Source organism: Pristiophorus japonicus, chromosome 11 (genome assembly GCF_044704955.1).
Source record: "Pristiophorus japonicus isolate sPriJap1 chromosome 11, sPriJap1.hap1, whole genome shotgun sequence".
Classification (NCBI taxonomy): Eukaryota; Metazoa; Chordata; class Chondrichthyes; family Pristiophoridae; genus Pristiophorus; species Pristiophorus japonicus.
In genome coordinates, this window is record NC_091987.1 from 87,873,584 (window position 1) to 87,900,905 (window position 27,322).

General features: G+C 44.9%; 1 protein-coding gene across 13 annotated transcripts in view; it reads left to right on the forward strand.

Moving 5' to 3' along the window:
• LOC139276151 (type 2 lactosamine alpha-2,3-sialyltransferase-like) overlaps positions 1-27,322 on the forward strand; it is a 124,515-nt gene that overhangs the window by 87,512 nt on the left and 9,681 nt on the right. For 10 of the 13 annotated variants that reach the window (XM_070893692.1, XM_070893690.1, XM_070893693.1 and 7 more), the window contains 5 exons: positions 5,114-5,173; positions 18,094-18,206; positions 19,213-19,276; positions 24,355-24,450; positions 27,087-27,273. In XM_070893692.1, the coding sequence (XP_070749793.1) occupies positions 5,114-5,173; positions 18,094-18,206; positions 19,213-19,276; positions 24,355-24,450; positions 27,087-27,273 (520 nt within the window). Of the gene's footprint in view, positions 1-5,100; positions 5,174-18,093; positions 18,207-19,212; positions 19,277-24,354; positions 24,451-27,086; positions 27,274-27,322 lie in introns of all 13 variants that reach the window. The other 3 variants (XM_070893688.1, XM_070893700.1, XM_070893694.1) reach the window with 3 other exon arrangements.

Below are 27,322 nucleotides of genomic sequence, written 5' to 3' on the forward strand. Positions count from 1 at the left end.
GACTGGCGCTTGCCCTCAACAATGTCTGCCAGGTCTGGGTGAATGAGGGACAGCCGCGTCTTGAGCGTGCATTTCATGAGGAGTTCCGCTGGCGGGACTCCCGTGAGCGAGTGCGGGCGGGACCTGTAGGCCAGCAGGAGGCGCGATAGGCGGTACTGAAGGGAGGGTCCTTGGATGCGTAGCATGCCCTGCTTTATGACTTGGACCTCCCGTTCTGCCTGGCCATTGGAAGCCAGCTTGAACGGCGCTGTCCGGATGTGCTTGATCCCATTGCCCGACATAAACTCCTGGAATTCATGGCTGGTAAAACACGGGCCATTGTCGCTGACCAGGATGTCCAGCAAGCCATGGGTCGCGAAAACCGTACGCAGACATTCCTCGGTGATGGATGTCGTGCACGAGTTCAATATGATGCACTCGATCTACTTCGAGTATGAATCGACTACGATCAGGAACATTTTCCCCATGAACAGGCCCGCATAGTCTACGTGAATATGTGACTATGGTCTGGTGGGCCAGGGCCACGGGCTGAGTGGAGCCTCCCTGGGGTCATTGCCCAGCTGGGCACATGTCATGCACCTAGGAACCATACATGTGACCGGGCAATGCCCTTCATGAACACGATGCCAGGGTGCTCGCTGTGGAGTTCCCTGATGAACGCTTCCCTTCCTTTCTGGGGCATGACTACCCGGCTGCCCCATAACAGGCAGTCGGCTTGGATGGAGAGCTCATACATCTGTCTCTGAAACAGTCTGACCTCCTCAGGGCACGCCCTGTGTGCGGGCGCCCAATTCCCAGTCAGGACACATTTCTTTATCATGGATAGGAGGGGGTCCCTGTTGGTCTAGAGTTTGATCGGTCGGGCTGTGATGGGGGAGCCCGCAGTGTCAAAAGCCTCAATGGCCATGACCATCTCGGCGCTCTGCTCCGATGCCTCCTCGGTGGTGGCCAGTGGGAGCCTGCTGAGTGCGTCAGCGCAATTTTCGGTGACTGGCCGGTGACGTATGGTGTAGTCATACGCAGCCAGCGTGAGGGTCCATCGCTGTATGCGAGCTGACGCGTTAGTGTTGACAGCCTTGCTGTCGGACAACAGGGATGTTAACGGCTTGTGGTCCGTCTCTAGCTCGAACTGTCTACCAAAAAGGTACTGGTGCATCTTTTTCACACCGTAAACACAAGCGAGTGCTTCCTTCTTGACCATGCCGTATCCATGCTCTGCCTGGGAGAGCGACCTGGAGGCGTAAGCCACCGGTTGGAGTCGACCGTCATCGTTACCCTGCTGCAATACATACCCAACCCCGTAGGATGACGCATCGCATGTTAAATCACATGTCAACAGTTTGTTGGAACACTGCAGGTTCCTCGCCTTATTGAAAGCCCGTTCTTGACAATCCCCCCAAAACCATTCACAACCTTTACGGAGGAGCATGTGTAACAGCTCCAACAATGTGCTTAAGTTCAGCAGGAAGTTCCCAAAATAGTTCAAAAGTCCCAGGAATGATCGCAACTCCGACGTGTTGCCAGGTCTGGGCGCCAGGCGAATCGCCTCAGTTTTTGATTCAGTGGGCCGGATCCCGTCTACAGCAACCCTCCTGCCCAAAAACTCTACCTCTGGGGCCAAAAACACGCACTTGGCCTTTTTCAGCCGCAAGCCTACCCGATCCAATCGGCGTAGCACCTCCTCCAGGTTGCGGAGGTGTTCCTCGGTGTCTCGACCTGTTATAAGGATGTCGTCTTGGAATACGACCGTTCCAGGGATGGACTTGAGCAAGGTTTCCATGTTTCGCTGAAAGATAGCCACTGCCGAACAAATGCCAAGCGGGCACCTGTTGTAGACAAATAATCCTTTTGTGCGTCGTGATCGTGGTCAGAAGCTTGGAATCTTCCGTCAGTTCCTGAGTCATGTAGGCCAAAGTGAGGTCCAGCTTTGTGAACAGCTTTCCACCTGCCAGCGTGGCAAAGAGGTCCTCAGCTCTCGGAAGTGGGTATTGGTCTTGCAGCGACACTCGGTTGATGGTGGCTTTGTAGTCGCCACAAATCCTAACCGAGCCATCTGCTTTGAGGATGGGAACGATGGGACTTGCCCAGTCGCTGAATTCAACGGCCGAAATTATGCCCTCTCTGAGCAGCCTGTCCAGTTCACTTTCAATTTTCTCACTCATCACATACGGCACCGCTTTGTGGTGTACTGGTCTGGCGTCCGGAGTGATGCTTTTCACTACTTTAGTGCCCTTGAACGTACCGACACCGGGTTGAAACAGTGACTCGAATTTTTGCAGGACCTGTGAGCATGAACTTCTCTCCACGGATGAAATGGCGTGCACATCCCCCCCCCCCCCCATTTCCAATTCATCTCAGCTAGCCAACTCCTCCCCAAAAGCGCGGGGCCATTTCCCGGAACAATCCAGAGTGGCAGCCGGTTCTATAATCCATTATGCGTTGCCACCAAGTTTGCACTGCCCAGCACTGGGATGATCTCTCTGGTGGTAGCTGCGTCTCAATGCGTTCCAGTTTGGGCCTGCTAGCTGTGTGGCCATAGTCTCTCAAACTGTTGGGCGCTCATGAGTGACTGGCTAGCTCCCGTATCCAGCTCCATGTGCACCGGGATGCCATTCAGCAAGACTTTCATCATCATGGGTGGCGTTTTGGTGTATGAACTGTGGACGTCAGCCACATGAACTCTCTGAACTTCCGCATCCACGGTTGTTCCCCAGGCCTCATCCTGCATTGCAGACTCCTCGTCTGGTTCCTCTGTCTCGCAGACTAGCCTTGCTACTGCCTTTTTGCACATCCTGGCCAAGTGTCCACTGACATTACAAATCCTACAGGTATAAAGCTGGAACCTGCAGCTTTTTGGCAGCGTGTCTACCCCACACCTCCAACATGAGCTGAGATTGCTGTTAACAAAAGGACTATTCACAGGCATTTTTCTGATGGCCCGTTTGGCTGTTTCTAAGCACTCTGAATGGTCCCATCACGGGATGCATTGTTCCTCGTGATGGCGTGAATTGCCGATCCCCTTTCCATTGTCCCTGTTACGGGCCCACCCTGGAGCTTGTTGCTGCCTGAGCGGTGTCGAATTGCCCTTGCCTGCCTGCCTGGGCAGTGTTGAATTGCCCTTGCCTGCCTATGGGATTCTGTATCACATTTACAATATTAACTCCCTGGTTCATCACAACGTTAAAACCAGGGCTGTGTGTGTAAATTAGCTTGGTCTCCTCTTCCCCTGCCATAAAGGTCTGAGCTATCAATGCCGCTCCTTCTAATGTCAGGTCCTTGGTCTTTATAAGTTTCCTGAAAACGCTGGCATGATTAATGCCCTCGATGAAAAAGTCCCTTAACATCTCCCCCCTGCAGGCATCGGAGAACTTAGAGATTGGCCAAATGCCGCAGTTCCGCCACGAAGTCAGAGACGTTTTGACCCTCCCGACGCCGGTGAGAGTAGAACCAGTGCCGGGCCATATGTACGCTACTTGCCAGCTTGAGATGCTCACTGATCAGCTGGCTGAGTTCTTCGAAGGATTTGTCCGCTGGCTTTTGGGGTGCGAGCAGGTCTTTCATCAGCGCATACGTCTGTGGACCATAGCTGGTCAGTAGATGCGCCCTCCGCTTGTCAGCCGCTGTCTCTTCCAGCCAGTCCTTTGTGACAAAGCTCTGCTGGAGTCTTTCCACAAAGTCGTCCCAGTCCTCATCCACACAGTAGCGTTTCTCTGCCACCGGTGGCCATCCTCGTGGTCCGGTGATTCCCGTTTCTCGTCGCTAGATGTAGTGTCTCTGCACCTTGTTACAAATCACATGAGGCATGTATATATCAGACATGGTCACTCTGTGACCTTCACTTTATTCCCAGGACCAAAGAGTGCTGACCCTGGGTGGGACCTCCCCTTTTATACCTGGAAACCTAGGTGAGGAGTGTCTCCCGCAAGCTCACCCCCTGTGGTCAGGGTGTGCATTTCAAGGGTACAGCTACAGTGTGCATGAGTTACAGTTACATAACTATTGTCATTGCAAGATGGTGACATACATAACAAAAATGTCATGTGATCCAGTGTCGTGATTAAGTGCCACATGAGCAGTGCCATTTGATCCAATGTCACATGCTCGAACCTCCAGGAATATGTCAACCCTAGCTGTATTAGCAGGCATGGACAAGCTTGGCTTCAGATGATCTATTGTTGTCATGGACAGGAAAGTTCCTTTGTGCTGTTCTCTACTTTATAGTGATCCCTTTTTATTCAATTAAATGTATTTAAAAAAAAAAATACACATACATTTTGATGACGGTCGCACAGCAATCACTTAAAAATCCCAAACTGAGCAGTTTCAGTTCTTGCTCCCTTCTGCATATCAAATTTTGCCAAAAGGGCTTAAAACAGGCGTTAGGCCACTTACACATATATATGAGGGGGTCTAACATCAGATTTAGGTAGCCACTGGGGACGCCTGAAAAATAGTCTGACCTGATATCGGGTCTGACGTCTTTTAGGTGTCCTTTTGGCATGGGACATTGGTCCCCGAATTTTCCAATTTCTAGCCCATTAATGCATCTAATGTTCAGATGCTGATGATCTGCTGAGTGTTTCCAGCATTCTTAGTTTGTTTTTCATTTTAACTTTCCCTTTTTGTTACTTTTCTGAATATCTGAATTTTTTTTGACTCCTGATCATCTGTGTATTTACCAGTATTTTATTATGAAGTAAAGCAATTTTTAAATTTAAAAAACAGAATTCCTGGGTGTTTCTGACCCGGAGCCCAGAATTCATAAGCACTTTCCAATCTGAAAAGTTCCATCATCAAATGGCATTTGAACTCTGATTGGCCTGAGGCCATGTTTACTTAACAACAATTAGTCATAGTGCTCTTAAAGGAACATATTCACTTTAATAATACCATAATACTTTGTAAATTACATGGTGTAGTGCTTCTGTACTTGCAAGCGAAGCCCTGGGAGATCTACCAATGCATAGATAGCTGAACGTTGGCTGCCTTCTTTGAGAAGATAACTAAAATATAATCTTAAAGCAGGCAGCTTTTATGCACTGGGCAGGAAGGGAGTGTCATATGGCCATGCCACTGATATCGCAATACCTTATTTTCTAGTTTTTTTTCACAGTAGCAGCTTGATACTTATGCAGCTTGCTGGAGTGAAGAAGACTGAAGATGACCTTACAACGTAAGTCATTTAATTAGTCTGAGGAAAAACTTTTCTTTTTAAATAGTTGCACATTAAGGAGTATAAATGCCCTAAGGAGCAACTGTTATTTTAAAAATCCGAGCAGACTGCTACTTCGTGCAGTGAAATGTGAATTTGGTGGAAATGCTTAGAAAGGAAATGGACAGATTTTGATCTCCGTTGAGGGGAATGGACTTGGTATCAGCCGGAGAGAGATGAAAAATAGCTTGTAAATAGTGACTTGAAATGATGGAGTTCTCCTTTCGACTACTTTGTGTTCTTTATTGTTTAAGGAATTCAACCCCCCCATTGTTTATTTCTGGATGTAACCGAGTAAGAGAAAAATGATATGCAAGCCATAGGATGTTGAGAGCTCTGTATCCAAGATAGGGATGCAACTTTTAAGAAATTATATAAAAGGCGGTATAATATAAAGTCTAAAGTATAAAGCCTTACTATATAATTGAGAGTGATTTGTTGTACAGGGTAATCAGTGAGCATGGGGTAGAGATAGAACAACTATTGATTCCAAAACCCTTTCGATAGCAGGTATTAAATCTGGCCCATAAGCATTTGTTGGGCAGACATCTCTAGATAGAAAAAAATGAGCAGAAAATCTTGCGACAATGTTTCTGGCCAGGGTGCAAATGTATTGTAATTCCTGTCCTAAATATCAATTAGCAGGATCTAAGCCTCATCTCCGTGCACCGTTACTCCCCCTACCCATAATTGATGTACCTTTCAACCAAATTGCTATGGACTTGATGGGGCCTTTGGAAAGGTCTGCCAAGGGACAGCAGTGTATTCTAGTAATAGTTGATTATGCGACCAGCTACTCAGGCTATTTCCATATGGAATATTACATCAAAAACATTGCCACTGAATTGGTACCTGTATTTTCCAGGGTAAGAATTCTAAAAATGATTGACAGATCAGTGGACTCACTTTGTAACCCAACTAATGAGAGACTGATTTGTGTTGTTTAATACCAAGGCTCTATGAACCTTGGTATACCATCCCCAAACTGATGGGTTGGTAGAGTATTTCAATTTAACTTTGAAATGTATATTAAAGAAAGTAGTAGTCAGGGATGGCAAGAACTGGGATGTCTTGTTACTATACTTAATGTTTGCAATTCGAGAAGTTCCCCAGGCCTCCGCAGGGTTTTCACCTTTTCGATCTTCTCTATGGGAGACAATACCGTGAAATTCGGTATTATTAGAGGACTGGGAGAATAAGAATAGCCCTTCATTAACTAACTTGATTTTTTTGATGAAGTAACAGAGAGGGTTGATGAGGGCAATGCGGTTGATGTGGTGTACATGGACTTTCAAAAGGCATTTGATAAAGTGCCACATAATAGGCTTGCCAGCAAAGTTCAAACCCATGGAATAAAAAGGACAGTGGCAGCATCGGTACAAAATTGTCTTGGTGACAGGAAACAGAGAGCAGTGGTGAACGGCTGTTTTTCGGACTGGAGGAAGGTATACAGTGGTGTCCCCCAGGGGTCGGTACTCGGACCACTGCTTTTCTTGATGTATATTAATGACTTGCACTTGGCTGTACAAGGCACAATTTCAAAATGAGCAGATGATACAAAACTTGGAAGTATAGTGAACAGTGTGGAGGATAGTGATAGACTTCATAGAAAATAAAACATAGAAAATAGGTGCAGAAGTAGGCCATTCGGCCCTTCGAGCCTGCACCACAACTCTTGAGGACATAGTGGAATCGGTGAACACGTGGCAGATGAAAATTAACGCAGAAAAGTGCGAAGTGATGCATTTTGGTCAGAAGAACAAGAAGAGACAATATAAACTAAAGCATACAATTCTAAAGAGGGCACAGGAACAAAGAGACGGAGTATATGTGCACAAATCATTGAAGATGGCAGGGCATGTTGAGAAAGTGGTTAAAAAGGCATACTGGATCCTGGGCTGTATAAGAGTACAAAAACAAGGGAGTTATGATGAACCTTTATAACACTGAAGTATTGTGTCCATTCTTGTAAATATTTTCTGCACTCTCTCCAAGGCACTTAAGGAAGGATGTGAAGGCCTTGGAGAGAGTGCAGAAAATATTTACAAGAATGGTTTCAGGGATGAGGGACTTCAGTTATATGGATAGTCTGGAGAAGCTGGGGTGGTTCTCCTTGGAGCAGAGAAGGTTGAGAGGTGTTCAGATTCATGAGGGGTCTTGACAGAGTAGATAGAGAGAAACTGTTCCCATTAGTGGAAGGGTTGAGAACCAGAGGACACATTTCCAGAAGACATTCGATAAGGTGCCACATAAAAGGTTATTGCACAAGATAAAAATTCACGGGGTTGGGGGTAATATATTAGCATGGATAGAGGATTGGCTAATTAACAGAAAACAGAGAGTTGGGATAAATGGTTCATTCTCGGTTTGGCAATCAGTAACTAGTGGGGTGCCGCAGGGATTGGTGCTAGATCCTCAACTATTTACAATCTATATTAATGACTTGGATGAAGGGAGCGAGGGTAATGTAGCCAAGTTTGCTGCTGATACAAAGATGGGTGGGAAAGCAAATTGTGAGGAAGACACAAGAAATCTGCAAAGGGATATAGACAGGCTAAGTGAGTGGGCAAAAATTTGGCAGATGGAGTATAATGTGGGAAAATGTGAGGTTATCTACTTTAGCAGAAAAAAATCAAAAAGCAAGTTATAATTTAAATGGAGAAAAATTGCAAAGTGCTGCAGTACAGCGGGACCTAGGAGTCCTTGTGCATGAAACACAAACAGTGAGTGTGTAGGTACAGCAAGTAATCAGGAAGGCAAATGGAATGTTGGCCTTTATTGCAAGGGTGAAAGAGTATAAAAGCAGAGGTGTCCTGCTACAACTGTACAGGGTGTAGGCCACACCTACAGTACAGAGTACAGTTTTGGTCTCCTTATTTAAGGAAGGATATACTTGCATTGGAGGCTGTTCAGAGAAGGTTCACTAGGTTGATTCCAGAGATGAGCCAGTTGACTTATGAAGATAGATTGGGCCTATATTCATTAGATTTCAGAAGAATGAGAGATAATATTGAAACATACAAGATCATGAGGGGGCTCGACAGGGTGGATGCAGAGAGGATATTTCCACTCATAAGGAAAACTAGGGGACATAGTCTCAGAATAAGGGGCCGCCCATTTAAAACTGATGAGCAGGAATTTCTTCTCTGAAGGGTGTAAATCTATGGAATTCTCTGCCCCAGAGAGCAGTGGAGTCTGGGTCATTGAATACATTTAAGGTGGAGATAGACAGATTTTTGAGCAGGGATTGTGGATGCATTGGTTGTAATTTACCAAAATTCCCTGGATTCTGGGGAGGTCCCAGCAGATTGGAAAACTGAAAATGTAACGCCCCTATTTAAAAAAAGGAGGCAGACAGAAAGCAGTAAACTATAGACCAGTTAGCCTAACATCTGTGGTTGAGAAAATGTTGGGAGTCCATTAATAAAGAAGCAGTAGCAGGACATTTGGAAAAGCAAAATTCGGTCAGGCAGAGTCGGCATGGATTTATGAAGGGGAAGTTGTTATATTTGTGGACTTGCATTTACCAGAGGGCTCATTCCCCGGAATCCCAAGGGATCCCATAATCCCTTGGGAGCACAGGTATTTAAGAAGGTATCACAGATTGGAGAGGCACTCTGCAGACCTGCAATAAAAGACTAAAGTCACACTTTACTTTGAGCTCACAGTGTTCAGTCTGACCCTTTCTCCATACACAACAACTGGTGACGAGATACAGATGGCGAACCCAAAGATGCAGAGAACAGTGGGCATCCTGGAGAAATTTTCGAAGGGAGATGATTGGGAAACTTTTGTGGAGCGACTCGATCAATACTTCATGGCCAACGAGCTAGATGGGGAAGAGAGCGCTGTCAAACGTAGAGCGATCCTCCTCACCGTCTGTGGGGCACCAACATATGGCCTCATGAAGAATCTGCTCAATCCAGCGAAACTCACGGAAAATCATACGACGATTTGTGTACACTGGTCCGAGAGCATTTGAACCCTGAAGGAAAGCGTTCTGATGGTGAGGTACCGGTTCTACACCTACAAAAGGTCTGAAGGTCAGGAAGTGGCGAGTTATGTCGCCGAGCTGAGATGCCTTGCAGGACATTGCGAATTTGAAGGACATTTGGAGCACATGCTCAGAGACTTTTTCGTACTTCGCAAGCTTTTGACTGTCGAGGCCCCAACCTTGAATAAGGCCATAGCGATAGCCCAGGCGTTCATTGTCACCAGTGACAATACGAAGCAAATCTCTCAGCACACAAGTGCTGGTACAAGTACTGTGAACAAAGTGATGTTGTTTTCGAATCGGAACGTGCAGGGCAGGTCACACATACCTGAAGCTGCATGTCCGCAGTTGTCTGAGTCCACCATCAAGGCCATTAACACCTTGTCGGCGCTGCTGGGATGATCATCGTTTCCATTCATGCAGATTCAAAGGATACGTTTGCAAGGGTTGTGGAACAATGGAACACCTCCAACGAGTGTGCAGGTGAGCTGCTAAGCCTGTTAAACCTGCAAACCACCACGTTGCAGAGGAGGACAGATCCACGGAGGATTACGACGAACCAGAGCCTCAGATAGAGGAGGCAGAGGTACATGGGATGCACACATTCACCATGAATTGTCCCCCGATAATGCTGAATGTTGAACTAAATGGACTCCCGGTGTCAATGGAGCTGGACACGGGTGCGAGCCAGTCCAGCATGGGCAAAAAGACTTTCGAAAAGTTGTAGTGCAACAAGGCCTCAAGGCCAGTCTTAACTCCAGTTCGCACGAGACTAAGAACTTGCACTAAAGAACTGATTCCTGTAATCGGCAGTGCTACCGTAAAGGTCTCCTACGAAGGAGCGGTGCACAAGCTACCACTCTGGGTGGTATCGGGCGATTGTCCAACGCTGCTCGGCAGGAGTTGGCTGGGAACGATACGCTGGAACTGGGACGACGTCCGAGTGCTATCACCCGCTGACGACACTTCATGTGCCTAGGTCTTAAACAAATTTCCTTCACTGTTCGAACCAGGCATCGGGAAATTCCAAGGAGCAAAAGTGTAGATCCACCTAATTCCGGGGGCGCGACCCATCCATCACAAGGCGAGAGCAGTACCGTACATGATGAGAGAAAGGGTAGAGATCGCGCTAGACCGGCTGCAACGCGAGGGCATCATTTCACCGATCGTGTTCAGCAAGTGGGCCGGTCCTATTGTTCCAGTCCTCAAGGGAGAGGGCACCGTCAGAATCTGTGGCGATTACAAAGTAACTATCAATCGTTTCTCCCTGCAGGACCAATATCCACTACCAAAAGCCGACGACCTCTTTGCAATACTGGCGGGAGGAAAGACGCTCACGAAGCTGGATCTGACCTCAGCCTACATGATGCAGGAACTGGAGGAATCATCAAAGGCCCTCACCTGCATCAATATGCACAAAGGTCTTTTTGTTTATAACAGATGCCCGTTTGGAATCCGATCGGCGGCGGTGATATTCCAGAGAAACATGGAAAGTTTACTGAAGTCGGTCCCGCACGCCGTGGTCTTCCAGGACGACATCATGGTCACAGGTCGGAACACAGTCGAGCACCTGCAGAATCTGGAGGAGTCTCTTAGTCAACTCAACCAGGTGGGGCTCAGGTTAAAATGCTCGAAGTGCATTTTCCTGGCATCTGAAGTGGAGTTCCAAGAAGGAGGATTGCGGCGGACGGCATCAGGCCCACCAACGCGAAGACGGAGGCAATCGAGAACGCACCGAGGCCACACAACGTCACGGAGCTGCGGTCGTTTCTGGGATTCTTGAACTACTTTGGTAACTTCATACCGGGTCTCAGCACCCTGCTATAACCACTACATGTCTTACTACAAAAAGGGGGCGAATGGGTTTGGGGCAAAAGCCAAGAAAATGCCTTTGTAAAAGTGAGAAAATTGTTATGCTCAAACAAATTGCTTGTGTTGTATGATCCATGTAAACATTTGGTACTAGCATGTGATGCGTCGTCATATGGCGTCGGGTGTGTATTGCAACAAGCTAATGATTTCAAAAAACTGCAACCGGTTGCTTATGCATCCAGGAGTCTGTCTAAGGCCGAGAGAGCCTACAACATGATTGAAAAAGAAGCGTTAGCGTGTGTCTATGGGGGTAAAGAAAATGCATCAATACCTGTTTAGGCTAAAATTCGAATTGGAAACTGACCATAAGTCACTTATATCCCTGTTTTCCGAGAGTAAAGGGATAAATATCAACGCATCAGCCCGCATCCAGAGATGGGAGCTCCTGTTGTCCGCATACAACTACGCCATCCGCCACAGGCCAGGCACAGAAAACTGCGCCGATGCTCTCAGTAGGCTGCCATTGCCCACCAAGGGGGTGGAAATGGCGCAGCCCGCAGATGGTTATGGAAGCATTTGAGAGTGAGCAATCACCCGTCACTGCCCAGCAGATCAAAACCTGGACAAGCCAGGACCCCTTATCTCTAGTCAAAAGCTGTGTGCTTCACGGGAGCTGGTCCAGTGTCCCAGTGGAAATGCAGGAAGAGATAAAGCCGTTCCAGCCGCGCAAAGGTGAAATATCTATACAGGTGGACTGCCTTCTGTGGGGCAATCGAGTCATGGTCCCCAAGAAGGACAGAGACATGTTCATCAGTGGCCTCCACAGTACCCACCCAGGCATCGTAATGATGAAAGCGATAGCCAGATCCCACATGTGGTGGCCTGGTATCGATGCGGACTTAGAGTCCTGCATTCACAGATATAATACATGCTTACAGTTAAGCAATGTACCCAGAGAGGCTCCGCTAAGTTTATGGTCTTGGCCCTCCAAACCGTGGTCCAGGATACACGTCTACTATGCAGGCTCGTTCTTGGGTAAAATGTTCCTTGTGGTTGTAGACGCGTACTCCAAGTGGATTGAATGTGAGATAATGTCGGCTAGCGCGTCCGCTGCCACCGCTGAAAGCCTGCGGGCCATGTTTACCACACATGGCTTACCCGATGTCCTGGTGAGCGACAACGAGCCATGTTTTATCAGTGCTGAGTTCAAAGAATTCATGACCCGTAACGGGATCAAACATGTCACATCTGCCCCATTTAAACCAGCATCCAATGGTCAGGCAGAGAAAGCAGTGCAAACCATCAAGCAAGGCTTGAAGTGGGTAACTGAAGGCTCACTGCAGACTCACCTATCCCGAGTCCTGCTTAGCTACCGCACGAGACCCCACTCGCTCACTGGGATCCCACCTGCTGAACTGCTCATGAAAAGAGCTTCTAAGACAAGGCTCTCGTTAGTTCACTCTGATCTACATGAATGGGTAGAGAGCAGGCGGCTTCAAAAAGTGCATACCATGATAGCGCAAATGTGTCACGCGAGATTGAAATCAATGATCCTGTATTTGTATTAAATTATGGACAAGGTCCCAAGTGGCTTCCCGGCACTGTCGTGGCCAAAGAGGGGAGTAGGATGTTTCAAATGGACTCATTCACCGGAAACACTTGGACCAAATCAAACTCAGATTCACGGACTACCCTGAGCACCCCACCTTGACCCCTACCTTTTTTGATCCCCCAACATACACACCAGGGCAACTGACACCACGGTTGACCACGAAGCAGAACCCATCATCCACAGCAGCCCTGCAGGGGCCCCACACACCAGGCAGTCCAGCAAGGCCAGCTGTACAGCAGCCCAGCGAGGGCCCAACAAATGATTCAACAGCTTTCACACCGAAATGATCAACCAGGGCAAGAAGGGCCCCAGATTGACTCACATTGTAAATAGTTACACTATTGACTTTGGGGGGGAGGGGGGGAACGTTGTTATATATGAGGACTTGCATTTACTCTGTACAGCCACCAGAGGGCTCATTCCCCGGAGTCCCAAGAGATCCCATAATCCCTTGGGAGCACAGGTATTTAAGAAGGCTTCACAGGTTGGAGAGGCACTCTGGAGACCTGCAATAAAAGACGAAGGTCACACTTTGAGCTCAGTGTTTAGTCTGACTCTTTCTCCATACACAACAGAAGTCATGTTTGACAAATTTGCTGGAATTCTTTGAGGATGTAACGAAGAGGGTGGATAAAGGGGAACCAGTGGATGTGGTGTATTTGGACTTCCAGAAGGCATTTGACAAGGTGCCATATAAAAGGTTACTGCACAAGATAAAAGTTCACAGGGCTGGGGGTAATATATTAGCATGGATAGAGGATTGGCTAACGAACAAAAAACAGAGAGTAGGGATAAATGATTCATTCTCGGGTTGGCAATCAGTAACCAGTGGGGTGCCGCAAGGATCAGTGCTGGGACCCCAACTATTTACAATCTATATTAACGACTTGGAGGAAGGGATCGAGTGTTTGAATTATGAGGGCAGGTTGAGTAGTTTGGGCCTCTACTCATTGGAATTCAGAAGAATGAGAGGTGATCTTATCGAAATGTATAAGATTATGAGGGGGCTTGACAAGGTGGATGCAGAGAGGATGTTTCTACTGATGGGGGAGACTAGAACTAGAGGGCATAGTCTTAGAATAAGGGGCCGCCCATTTAAAACAGAGATGAGGAGAAATTTCTTCTGAGGGCTGTAAATCTGTGGAATTCGCTGCCCCGGAGAGCTGTGGAAGCTAGGACATTGAATAAATTTAAGACAGAAATAGGCAGTTTCAAACGATACGGGGTTATGGGGAGCGGGCAGCGAAGCAGACCTGAGTCCATGATTGGATCAGCCATGATCGTATTAAATGGTGGGGCATTCTCGAGGGGCCGTATGGCCTACTCCTGTTCCTCTTTCTTATGTTCTTACAAGGGAATAAATGGTTATGGGGAGCGGACAGGGAAGTGGCGCAGAGTCCACTTCAGCCATAACCTTATTGAATGTTTACCTCTAAACCCGAGAAAATTCATGTTAAATATTGTCGTAATGTCTCTGGGGTTAATGGAATCTCAAACCGTACCGGATCTCCGAAGCGAAGAAACAGAACATGTCCCAAGAGATCAGGACAATGCTAAAGCTACGGGTAATCAAAGAGTCTCACAGTGAATGGTCAAACCCCATAGTTGTGGTACCAAAAGCCGATAGGTCATGGAAATTCTGTAATATTAGATACATCGTCATTTAATTTTCTACGTTTGATGCTCTCCCTCTCGCCCATCCCCCCCCCCCCCCCCATCATGCCGAGGGTGGACAAGCTAATTGAACGTCTGGGAAATGCTAACTTCATGTCCACCCTGGAGCTGACGAAAGGGTGGACATGAAGTTAGATTGGCAGATACCATTAACGGATTCTGCCAAAAAAAATAGCGCCTCTAACACCTGAAGGGCCAGTACCTAGTGATGGCATTTGTGCTGCACAGGGTTCCTGCCATCTTTCTGTGGCTAATGGATTGGATTTTGAGGCCTCATGCTCAATACATCGTGACATACCTAGGTTATATCATCTACAGTGGTGACTGGGAGTCCCAGCAACAAAATTTATAAGCGGTACACATTGAGCTCAGGTATACATATTTTATTGGATACATAGACCAAGAAAGGCAGGTTTGACAGCCAACCCAGGGAAATTCCATTTGGGTTTGCCTGAAGCATTACTTGGGATATGTAGTCGGAGGTGGACTTAGTTAAACCTCAACTTGACAAAGCAGAGGCTATTGGGGAATGGCCCAGACCTGTGACAAAAATAAAGCAAGAAAGAACTTTCTTAGCTTCGTCGGATATAATCGACAATTTATCCCAGACTTCGTCATCAGAGCAGCTCCTTTGACCAATCTAATCAAAATACAGGAGCCGAATGCAATCTGATGGAACCTTGGAGGGGAAACGGCATTTGTGGACCTATGGGATGCCTTGTGCTCGGATCCAGTACTGATCCTGGATTTCTCTCGCGTTCATCCACTATAGACGGACGCCTCAGATGTTGGGCTAGGGGCAGCACTATCTCGGGTTATCGAAGGGGCCGAGGGTTCAGTAATGTACCCGAGTAGAAAGTTGCTATCTTGAAAACGCAACTATGCTATAGTTGAGGAGGAGTGTTTAGTGATCAAATTGTGGGTAAGGACACTAAAATACTATTTATTAGGGAGAACCTTCTGGCTGGTAATGGATCATGCCCCCCCCCCCTTAAGTGAATGCATTTTTTGTCTCTCCAACCATCTGCCTTTACAGTTGAGCATAGAACCGGGTCGGTACATGGGAATGGCAGATGCCCTCACCCGAACATCATGCCTTATGATGGGAGTCGTTTAAGCCCCTGGCTCTTAACTGGCGGGGGGGAAGGGAGGAATATTTAACAGAGAGAGAGGGAAGTTATGTAAGCCATAGATTGTTGAGAGCTCTGTATCTGTATTGGAGGGATACAACTTTAAGAAGTTTTATAAAAGGTAGTATAGTTTTAAGAAATTGTTGACAATTGATTTGAGCGGTGTTCACTTCCACTGGAAACGGCGCAGTGAAGCCGCTGTAAAGGTAAGTTTCCAGTGGAGAGGGAAGCAGTGTGTGGGCCGCTGGAAAGGGACTACCATAGCTAAATTCACCGATGAAAAGGTAGGGCTTAACCTCGCAGGGGTACTGCCAGGAATTTGATGCGTGCTCCAACACAATCTCCCTCCATGCATTATGTACTGCCTGATTGCCAGGTTTCCCTATGTCAGGAAACAGTATTCTTCTTCTGTCCTCCACACCGTCCATCAGTGTATCCAGCTCCATATCAGTGAACCTGTTGGCTCTCCTTGCACCTCTTACACCGCCATCCTTCCAACCTGCAGCGAGCCCCCCCCCCCCCCTCCTCTCAGGGCCTCACTGCAAACCCTGGCCCAGCAGCTGGCTCATTAGAAACCCATTCCTGCATGCTGAATTTCTCAGTGGTGATAACGCTCAAATTAAGACAGCCACACCGCTGAAAAATCCACTTTGAAGGGTTTATTAGCACTGGAACCTATTTGTTCACCTTTGGAGCTGAATATGGAGTGGCCCAGCCACACACACATTTTGGTGCTAATGGCCACAAAATGGTGGGGGGAGCACCAGCTTTCCAGCGGGATTGAATTTCCGGCCCTCGGTCTGTGTCTAATTGACTACTGTTCCTGGACCTATATCAGCTTGTTGCACGTGATGTCGGAAGAGAAATTTTGGCAAAATGTAGTTGTGGCTTCATGACATTCCAACTACAGGTTGAACCTCCCTTATCCAGAACCCTCAGGACCTGGCCTGTTCCAGATAAGGGATTTTTCAGGACAAGGGGTGGTCACATTAAGTTGGATGGTACAAGTACTGAGAAAGGGGATATCGGGGCTAAGAGTGTGGCAGAGAGATCATGGGGGCGGGGGGGATGGATTGCAGGGTCAGGCCAGCGATTGCGGGAGTTGGGAATGAGAAAGAACTTCAATTTGTTCATGTCGGAGTTCTGCGCATGCACCACCTGTGGCCAGGAATGGCTCTGGACGATGGGTGGTTCCGGATAAGGGCGTTCTGGATAAAGGAGGTTCAAACCTGTACTAGTATTCATTTTTCCTTTTTGTTTTCTCCTTTGCTGAGGCGTTGGCTGATGGTGAGACTATAGATCTGTGGGCAGTTGTGGAGGCCTTCTGGCACATTGTCAAGGGCTCAGTCTTCACGTGAGCCTGGATAATGAGTGGAGTATCATGTTATCCTTTCCTCAACTGTACATTCCAGCAGGAATTGCCGCAGAGCGATCAAGAATGTGAACCTGGCTGCTAGTTTACTCGAGACCAGAATATTGTATCTTCTCCCAGATCATCTAACAGCATAAACAAGCAAATAACCTACGACCTTCCTCGCGTGTATGGCTCAATGCCACACTTCATTAAATCATAGTCGTGGGGAAGCTGACCAAATTACATTTAAAACATTTTTTTTTAATTTGCAAACTGGAAAATCTGCACCTATATTTGTTCCTTTGTTTTGTGATTGTGATGCTTATTCTACCTAACCTGTTATTCACTTTGTCTCCCTATGCTAAACCACAGCCAGTGTTTGCTCAACAGGTGAAGCATCTATTCTAATCCTATTTCCATGTACTTTCCCTGGATGTTTTTTATGTTCTTTCTGTTCCAAAACGTCTCCAGTTCCCTTTTAAAATGATGTTCTCGTCTCTGCCTCTGTTGGTTTAGCAGGTTTAGACTGTTTACCCTAAATGTCCCTTTCCACTGATAGTCCTGAACCTATAACCCTTGATACCAATTTGCCAGATAATGGAAATAATCTTTTGCTATTTATCCTCTGTTCTAGTTGTTTTAAAAACTCAAATCTTTTGAACATTGCTTCTTAATTATGACATTTTTGTATAATTCAAGTCAATTTTTACTGTACCCTTCCTATAATGGAGTTTCTTAGAACTGTGTGTAAGATTCCAACTGTGCCCTAACCAATGTCTAATTTGGCATTATTAGCAGACTTTGATATCATTCCTCTTGTGCACATGTCCAAATCATTTATAATTAATGGAAATTCTTAAAGTCCCAGAATAGCTCCTTGGGATGCTGACATCCTGTCAAACTGAAACACAGCCATTTACGTTTACCCTTTTGCTTTCTATCCCTGGGGCTACATTTCTTTCAATTCAACGTGCTAGAATCTTTGTATTTACTTTTATTGGAAACTTTAATGTAGTCCAGACTTAATTTAGTCACCTATAGTGCTGTCTCCAGATGTGTGTTTTTATTTTCATGTCAATGCAGAATGATCAATTCTGCTAAATTCTTGATTTGCTCTGTGTATCTATCTGTGCATACTATTGGCCTTGCACTGTACTGCACTGAGGTTAGAGGAGCTCAGTTGATGTCGCCATCTTGAGCACGTTACATTTTTTGTTTTCATGCTACCTGAAAGAGGGTACAAATAGAATACTAATAAGGTTTAATTCTTCCCACTCAGTCTTTCTTTCCCCTTTTATCTTTCAGTGGATCCAAACGCAAGAACCCATTCTTGTGTTCCTCAGACATTGGCTATAAAAGATGGCCTGCTCACAAGATGACCGTACCAGAAATTCTGCCATTTGGCACATTGAGCTCAGGTATACATATCTTCTGAGAGAAAGGGGACTATATATTGTCCTATAAAAGATTTAACAATAATTCAAAGGAGAAAAGCAATGCTTCAAACATTAAAGCTATCTTTCCAACTGGGGCAGGGCATTGATGGTACTCTGGGATTAGGAAAGGCCACGTGGACAAATTTGGGAATACAAGTACTATTAAGATTCTGAAAAAGGCTGGCTATGGTGGGAACCTCAGGGACAATTAAAATACATTATACATTTTAGGGGTGGGAAGTCCATTTGGCTCAACAAGCTTGACCCTTTTTGATAGATTAGCCCCATCTATCTAACTTCTCACTATCATACCATAGCAATGGATATAAGCAAGACTTGTAGTTAAGGTGATATCCACTATTATGTTGGGCTAATACTGCAATAGGATTTAGAACCATGTTATAGTGAAATAGTATAACAGTAAGCATTCTATTAGTTGCATATTGCCAAAGAGTTAATTATTTATATAGTGCCATATAGGTTAGAGCAGTGAGCTTATTGAAATATGAAAAGTGTGTAAATCTTGCAGCCGTCCGAGTTAACCATCATGTGCTAAACACGAGGATGTAGTAGCCAGGCGATTACTTTGGGCTTTTCCTTTGGTATTCCTGTACCAATTCTTCAGCACCTACCAGGGTCACCCCCACATGTTTTCAGTACTAGGCAAATAATAAGGTGCTGAAAATGTGAAATAAAAACAAAAATTGTTCGGAAGACTCAGTAAGTCAGGAAGCATCTGTGCAGAGAGAAGTATAGGGTTAACATTTCAGTTCAATGACCTTTGTCAGACTATTTTGGTGTACTTACAGATGTGTTTCCTCCTCTCCTTCGTGTGTTCAATTTTTATGTTTGTACAATTGCATTTTACTTGCTTTTTGTGGCATTTGTTGTGCTAGGTTGTACTGTGACCTCACGGGAGTAACCTGAGACACTACTTTGAGAAGGTCAATACTTCATTCAAATCATTATTCTTTCATTTGTTTTCCAGAAAGATATTTCCAAGCAGTACTTGATAATTTGAAGAAGTGTGATCTTCCAAATAAACTGAAGAAGTAGGTGAACTCACTTAAAAAAAATTATATTTATGATAAAACAGTTAATTTAATTTCAGGTAATGTACATTCTAGCCCCAACCTCTGTAATGTGGACATACTTTTCCAATTCCTAATCTCTGCCATGACCATATGGGAGAGCAGGGTAAGGGCCAGGGAGTTCTCCTCACAGTGAGAAAATGAGACCGAGCAGCTAATGTTTTGTTTTCGCGGTACTCCAATTTGGGATGCTATAACTGTCTGGTAGAAGTTTGAAAATCCATCAGTAATCAGTACCATGGATACTTGCTGGTTGAAGGTTTTGCCCGATCTCTCGGTTGCGCCTAAGCGGGTGTTTGAAGCTCCTGACTGACACAGGTGCGAGCTTCATTGTGATATGCAAAAGGGAGTAGGCAAAACTGTTCGTCATTTTCCATAGGTGCTGAATGTCAAGTCTCCAGCATGCCTAATGGCACCTGACGGGGACACTGCCTCAGACAGACCTATGGGAGGGAGAGCATTTATAAGGCATGCACACTTTAAGGATAAGTGAATTAGGCCTTGTAGTGACTCCCTTGTAGTTTTGCTTGGCTCTTTTCTTTTCTCCAGCTGGTTATCGTGCACCTTTATGCCATTTGCTGCTATTTATTTGTTTTGTCCTATAAGAACATAAGAATTAGGAACAGGAGTAGGCCATCTAGCCCTTCGAGCCTGCTCCGCCATTCAATAAGATCATGGCTGATCTGGTCGTGGACTCAGCTCCACTTACCCGCCCTCTCCCCGTAACCCTTAATTCCCTTATTGGTTAAAAATCTATCTATCTTTGACTTGAAAACATTCAATGAGCTAGCCTCAACTGCTTCCTTGGGCAGAGAATTCCACAGATTCACAACCCTCTGGGAAAAGAAATTCTTTCTCAACTCGGTTTTAAATTGGCTCCTCCGTATTTTGAGGCTGTGCCCCCTAGTTCTAGTCTCCCCCACCAATGGAAACAACCTCTCTGCCTCTATCTTGTCTATCCCTTTCATGATTTTAAATGTTTCTATAAGATCACCCCTCATCCTTCTGAACTCCAAGGAGTAAAGACCCAGTCTACTCAATCTATCATCATAAGGTAACCCCCTCATTTCTGGAATCAGCCTAGTGAATCATCTCTGTACCCCTTCCAAAGCTAGTATATCCTTCCTTAAGTAAGGTGACCAAAACTGCACGCAATACTCCAGGTGCGCCCTCACCAATACCTTATACAGTTGCAGAAGGACCTCCCTGCTTTTGTACTCCATCCCTTTCGCAATGAAGGCCAACATTCCATTTGCCTTCCTGATTACCTGCAAACTAACCTTTTGGGATTCATGCACAAGGACCCCCAGGTCCCTCTGCACCACAGCATGTTGTAATTTCTCCCCATTCAAATAATATTCCCTTTTACTGTTTTTTTTTTTCCCAAGGTGGATGACCTCACACTTTCCGACATTGTATTCCATCTGCCAAACCTTAGCCCATTCGCTTAACCTATCCAAACCTCCTTGCAGCCTCTCTGTGTCCTTTACACAACCCGCTTTCCCACTAATCTTAGTGTCATCTGCAAATTTTGTTACACTACACTCTGTCCCCTTCTCTAGGTCATCTATGTATATTGTAAACAGTTGTGGTCCCAGTACTGATCCCTGTGGCACACCACTAACTACTGATTTCCAACCGGAAAAGGACCCATTTATCCCGACTCTCTGCTTTCTGTTCGCCAGCCAATTCTCTATCCATGCTAATACATTTCCGCTGACTCCGCGTACCTTTATCTTCTGCAGTAACCTTTTGTGTGGCACCTTATCGAATGTCTTTTGGAAATCTAAATACACCACATCCATCGGTACACCTCTATCCACCATGCTCGTTATATCTTCAAAGAATTCCAGTAAGTTAGTTAAACATGATTTCCCTTTCATGAATCCATGCTGCGTCTGCTTGATTGCACTATTCCTATCCAGATGTCCCGCTATTTCTTCCTTAATGATAGTTTCAAGCATTTTCCCCACTACAGATGTTAAACTAACCGGCCTATAGTTACCTGCCTTTTGCCTGCCCCCTTTTTTAAACAGAGGCGTTACATTAGCTGCTTTCCAATCTGCTGGTACCGCCCCAGAGTCCAGAGAATTTTGGTAGATTATAACAAATGCATCTGCTATAACTTCCGCCATCTCTTTTAATACCCTGGGATGCATTTCATCAGGACCAGGGGACTTGTCTACCTTCAGTCCCATTAGTCTGTCCAGCACTACCTCCCTAGTGATAGTGATCATCTCAAGGTTCTCCCTTCCCACATTCCTATGACCAGCAATTTTTGGTATGGTTTTTGTGTCTTCCACTGTGAAGACGGAAGCAAAATAATTGTTTAAGGTCTCAGCCATTTCCACATTTCCCATTATTAAATCCCCCTTTTCATCTTCTAAGAGACCAACATTTACTTTAGTCACTCTTTTCCGTTTTATATATCTGTAAAAGCTTTTACTATCTGTTTTTATGTTTTGCGCAAGTTTACCTTCGTAATCTATCTTCCCTTTGTTTATTGCTTTTTTAGTCATTCTTTGCTGTTGCTTAAAATTTTCCCAATCCTCTAGTTTCCCACTAACCTTGGCCACCTTATACGCATTGGTCTTTGATTTGATACTTTCCTTTATTTCCTTGGTTATCCACGGCTGGTTATCTCTTCTCTTGCCGCTCTTCTTTTTCACTGGAATATATTTTTGTTGTGCATTATGAAAGAGCTCCTTAAAAGTCCTCCACTGTTCCTCAATTGTGCCACCGTTTAGTCCTTGTTTCCAGTCTACTTTAGACAACTCTGCCCTCATCCCACTGTAGTCCCCTTTGTTTAAGCATATTACGCTCGTTTCTGACACAACTTCCTCATCCTCAATCTGTATTACAAATTCAACCATATTGTGATCACTCATTCCGAGAGGATCTTTTACGAGGAGATCGTTTATTTTTCCTGTCTCGTTACACAAGACCAGATCCAAAATGGCTTGCTCCCTTGTAGGCTCTGTTACATACTGTTCTAAGAAACAATCCCGTATGCATTCTATGAATTCCTCCTCCAGGCTACCCCCTGCGATTTGATTTGACCAATCGATATGTAGGTTAAAATCCCCCATAACTACTGCCGTTCCTTTTTCACATGCCTCCATTATTCCCTTGATTATTGCCCGCCCCACCATGAAGTTATTATTTGGGGGCCTATAAACTATGCCGACCAGTGACTTTTTCCCCTTACTATCTCTAATCTCCACCCACAATGATTCAACATTTTGTTAATTGGAGCCAATATCATCCCTCACAACTGCCCTGATATCATCCTTTATTAACAGAGCTACCCCACCTCCTTTCCCTTCTTGCCTATCTTTCTGAATTGTCAGATACCCCTGTATGCTTAATTCCCAGTCTTGGCCACCTTGCAACCATGTTTCTGTAATGGCCACCAAATCATACCCATTTGTAATGATTTGTGCCGTCAACTCATTTACTTTATTTCTAATGCTGCGTGCATTTAGGTAGTGTTTTCATCCTAGTTTTTAAACCATGATTTTTAGTTTTTACCCCTCCTGCAGCCCTTTTATATTCAGTGGCCCTTTTTGTTTCTTGCCTTTGGTTTCTCTGTCCTCCACTTTTACTCATCTCTTTTCTGTCTTTTGTTTTTGTCTCCTTTTTGTTTCCCTCTGTCTCCCTGTATTGGTTCCCATCCCCCTGCCATATTAGTTTAACTCCTCATCAACAGCACTAGCAAACACTCCCCCTAGGACATTGGTTCCGTTCCTGCCAAGTGCAGACCGTCCGGTTTGTACTGGTCCCACCTCCCCCAGAACCTGTTCCAGTGCCCCACGAATTTGAATCCCTCCCTGCTGCACCACTGCACCACTGTCCTGAGCCGCCTTTATTGGCAGAAGTGGGTTTGCCATCAGGAGTCCTTCGAACCACATGCTCGGTGGTAAGTGGGCCCAATAGAAGGATGCCAGACTGGTCAAGCTACCCTAGAGGTGCTCTGCGCTCTCCCCACCTGCACCGGCAACCCAACATCTGCAGAGAAAGGTAGCAAACCTCATTTTGGCAGTTTGGAGGTGCTGCTTTCCAATGATGGTTGTTTCTCGGACTCCTGGTGGCATCACTGAGATGTGTGAAGGATTCGACAAATGAGATTGAACTGAAAAATTGAGTTCTGTTGGCACTTAGGATTTAGACAGGTCTTAAAGCCGTGGAAACCAAATTAGAATAGTTTTACAGCTGAAGATGAAAATTCCTTCCTGAGAGTTGTATTGGCAGAGGCCTGGGAGTGGATCACCTACCTATTTAAACTGGGATGGTGCATGGGATAGAGTCCGAAACAAAGAAAGATGAATAAAATACCTTTTTAAAGAGAGAAAATCTACACCAGAACAATTAAAAAAAAAAACGTATTCCTTATTCATTCAGCCTTCAGGTACAACTAGGAACTATTTTATAAATGGTAAAAAATCATTTGGGACACCATCCTTGTAAGAAAAAAGTGGTTAAGAGGAGGAGGCGAATATGGGAAAAGGGCCTCCATTCAGGGCTCCCACAGATCTTCAAAGTAGAGTACAGATACCTTAATACCTATTAGATCCGTTATAGTTTTGCTGGATTCCGATTGTTCCATGTGGACTACAACAAAAATGAACATACAAAACTTGTTGCAATCATGGCAGCATCCAAGGCTGATGGGTTGCAGTGGGCAGAGGTTTGGGAATGTCCAGAATGGTTAGGCTATAATGAGAAGCAGCTTGGGTTCATCCTGGAAGGATAGCCTATGGTGGGAAGAGGCTGGGGAGTTTTGCAGGTGGGTTGGCTGTAGCGGGAAGAGGCTCACAAATGCCCAAAATAGGCTACGTTAGACAAAAGCTCCCATCTAGATGCTTGGTTGTTATATTGGGATGCCAAAAGATGAAAAGCAAAACAAAGGCAGTAACCAAAAGAAAATTCTGTTGCACATACTAGTGAGTTAAAAATCAGGATTGGTATTTATTTATGATACTGGCCTTGGACAATAAATCAGAAATATAGCTCTTGACGCTTGTTTCTTTGTTTAATAGCATACCTTACCTGAATTGCATTGTTGTTGGCAATGGAGGAATACTTCGAAACAAGACATTAGGGAAAAAAATTGACTCCTATGATGTTGTTATTAGGTAAGTTTTTTTTCTAAACCATTGTTACACAAAACAAGTTGCCTGGTACAACTAACACCAGGGCATTTTATTTTTCAGAGTATTTATTATTTAAAAACACAGCAAATTATGTTCTAGATGTTGTAATAGTTTTTAAAACTTAGCAGTTGCTGCAATTCTCCTTCTTCCTGACCCCTAAAAATTGGTTCTGGCATGTTTTCAAACAGCAGTTTATAGCTTTGTTAATTTGTTACACCTGTTCCTGTTGGTATTTGGGAATGACATTCACTTGCAGCATTTTAATTATTGTCCTTTCACTGATGTACAATATGTCTGTACAAATGTGAAGGTTCTAGTTTGCTCTGTGGTCTGACGAAACACATCTTTACAGATTTATGTAATTGCACACTACAGTTGCATCACATGTTTCTGATAACATTTTGAAAATCGAGTCCCTTGCTTCAATTTTTTTTTTTATACAGCTATCTTTTTCATGACCCGTCCGGTTGTTTATGGAACTGAACCATTTTAAAGCACATTTGCAAATTAACAACAACTTACATTAATGTAGCATTCTTCATACAAGAATGTCTGAGTGCTTTACAAGGGGAGAGTTGGACACGGGCAGAGAAGGAGGCATTAAAGGGGAGACCAAAGGCATGGTCAAAGAGGGGTTTTTGGGGAGGCCTTTAAAGGCAGTGAAGGTAGCTAAGCGAAATGGTTTGAGAAGAGAATTCTATAGCGACTCTAATGGTGCAGCAGATGGATTGTTAAAATAGTAGCCAGATTTTGAGAAGCATTCTGAAGTACGTTCTGGAGCATGTGGCTGGAGACGATCTCTCCGAGTGGGGGGAAAAAAAGCTGTAAAAGGATTTGAAAATAAGGAAAGGGATCTTCAAATTGATAATCTATGGAGCTTGAGCAGGATGACTGATGAATGTGTAGGAAGGGGACTTGGGGCACAGAGTTCTGAATTGGCTGAAGTTTTTGAAAGGTGGAGCTGGCGAGGCTTGCTAAAGACATCATTTGAGAAATCAATCATCGGTGATGAAAACACAGATTAGTACTTTGATATCCAATTGGAAGAGGAAGGATGTAAGTGAGCAGTGTTCCGAAATGGCGATGGAAGTCTTGGTAATAAAGCAGGTGTGAGATCTAGAACAACTCTGCTACAAGTTGTACCCCACCAGATTTACCAATCTGAGAGGTTTGGGGAATTGGGCACTGTGTATGTGTTCGCGGGAGCTTTTAAAGACTAGGAGAAAGAGCGTTCAGTGCAGTGGTTCGAGAATAGAATTGCAGAATGCAGAGCCATAGTGACTCTGCTGGTGGAGTGGGGGGAGGTTGGAGCTTGGAAGTAATTCTTCAGACAGGAACAGAGGGTCTTTGCTTTTGTCTGTGCTGAAGTAAAAAAAAAAGAACATTACTCATTCAGGACTTGATAGAAGACAGGCAGTTGGAATAGTGCAATCGTTCTGGGGCCTTTGGTGCTAGCAGACTGAAATGCTAATTCATGTTTCCACCACCTAGAGGATTGACTTCTCAAATGCTTCCCCACTAAGCTTTCTACTTCCACCCTACACAGGTTTCAGCTGATTTAGAATTCTGTGGGCTGAATCCTCTTCCACACACAGTGAAAGTTTTTATTTTCATTTTCTTACCTCCTTTTGTGAAGGTGTCAGCTACACTAATTTGAAGAGGTGCTTCCTTACAAGAAAGCAATTAAAATTATAAAAGGAGTCATCACCATGACAAAGGCACAGCTGCTTTGGAGTGGGATCTTGAACATCCGTGATTTTAATCGCTCCATCATTGGCTGCCTTGCCTTCAGTTGCCAAGGTCCTAAGCTCTGGAATTCCCTCCCTAAACCCCTCCATCTCGCTACCTCTTTCCTCCTTTAAGATGCTCCTTAAAAACTACCTCTTTGACCAAGCTTTTGGTCATGTGCCCTTACATCTCCTTGTATGGCTCAGTATCAAATTTTATTTTTGATAACAATCTTGGGTGCTATATAAATGTAAGTTGTTGGGTTAAAAGAATAGTAACAAACGATTAGAGCACTGAATTATAAGGAAAGATTTGCAGTGCTGAAATTGTTTTCACTAGAGAACAGAGGATTGAGGGGATACATTAGCCAAATGCTGACTGGTACACACAATGTAGATGCGAGCATGCCATTCGACTTGAGCTGAGAGCATAGACTGGAGGATACATGAGTAAGCTGACTATGAAAGCTTTTCATAACTTATTGTCAGCCATTGACCTTAAAGATAAAACACAATTGTAGTCATGTGCAGTCGCACAAGATGGCGATCTGAAAGCTGTTACCCACTCTGACAGGCAAGATGCTTTCATAGATATCATATTATTCACCTTTTGTAGAGAATTGAGATTTGAACTGACCTTTAGGCAAGAAAATTGCAAGAATATACACTTCTGATGGTGTGCCACTAGGATTGTACAGGTTGAGCATTTTTACTAAAGATTGTGCACCACACAATGGTGCCACAGTACCAGTGTTCTCGTTGAACAAAACTCAGGCCTTCAGAATGGGAAGGTTTTTAGTTGCGAGGTGCAAGGGGACTCCAAGGTGGAAGGAATGTTCCTTGAATAGGTTGTGATACTGTGTTTAATTTACCTTTCTAATTCCTTTTAAGAATAAATAGTGGTCCTGTAATTGGGTACGAAGATGATGTTGGGAATAAAACAACATTTAGGTTCTGTTACCCAGAATCGGTTTTTTCCGAACACAGCCAGTATGATGCCGATACGACTTTGGTTTTTATTCCTTTTAAGTCAGTAGACTTACGATGGTTAAAGGAGGTGCTCTTAAAGAAGAAAGTGGTGAGTTTGCTGAAATTGTTCATTTAAAAAAAAAAAATCATCTCAAATA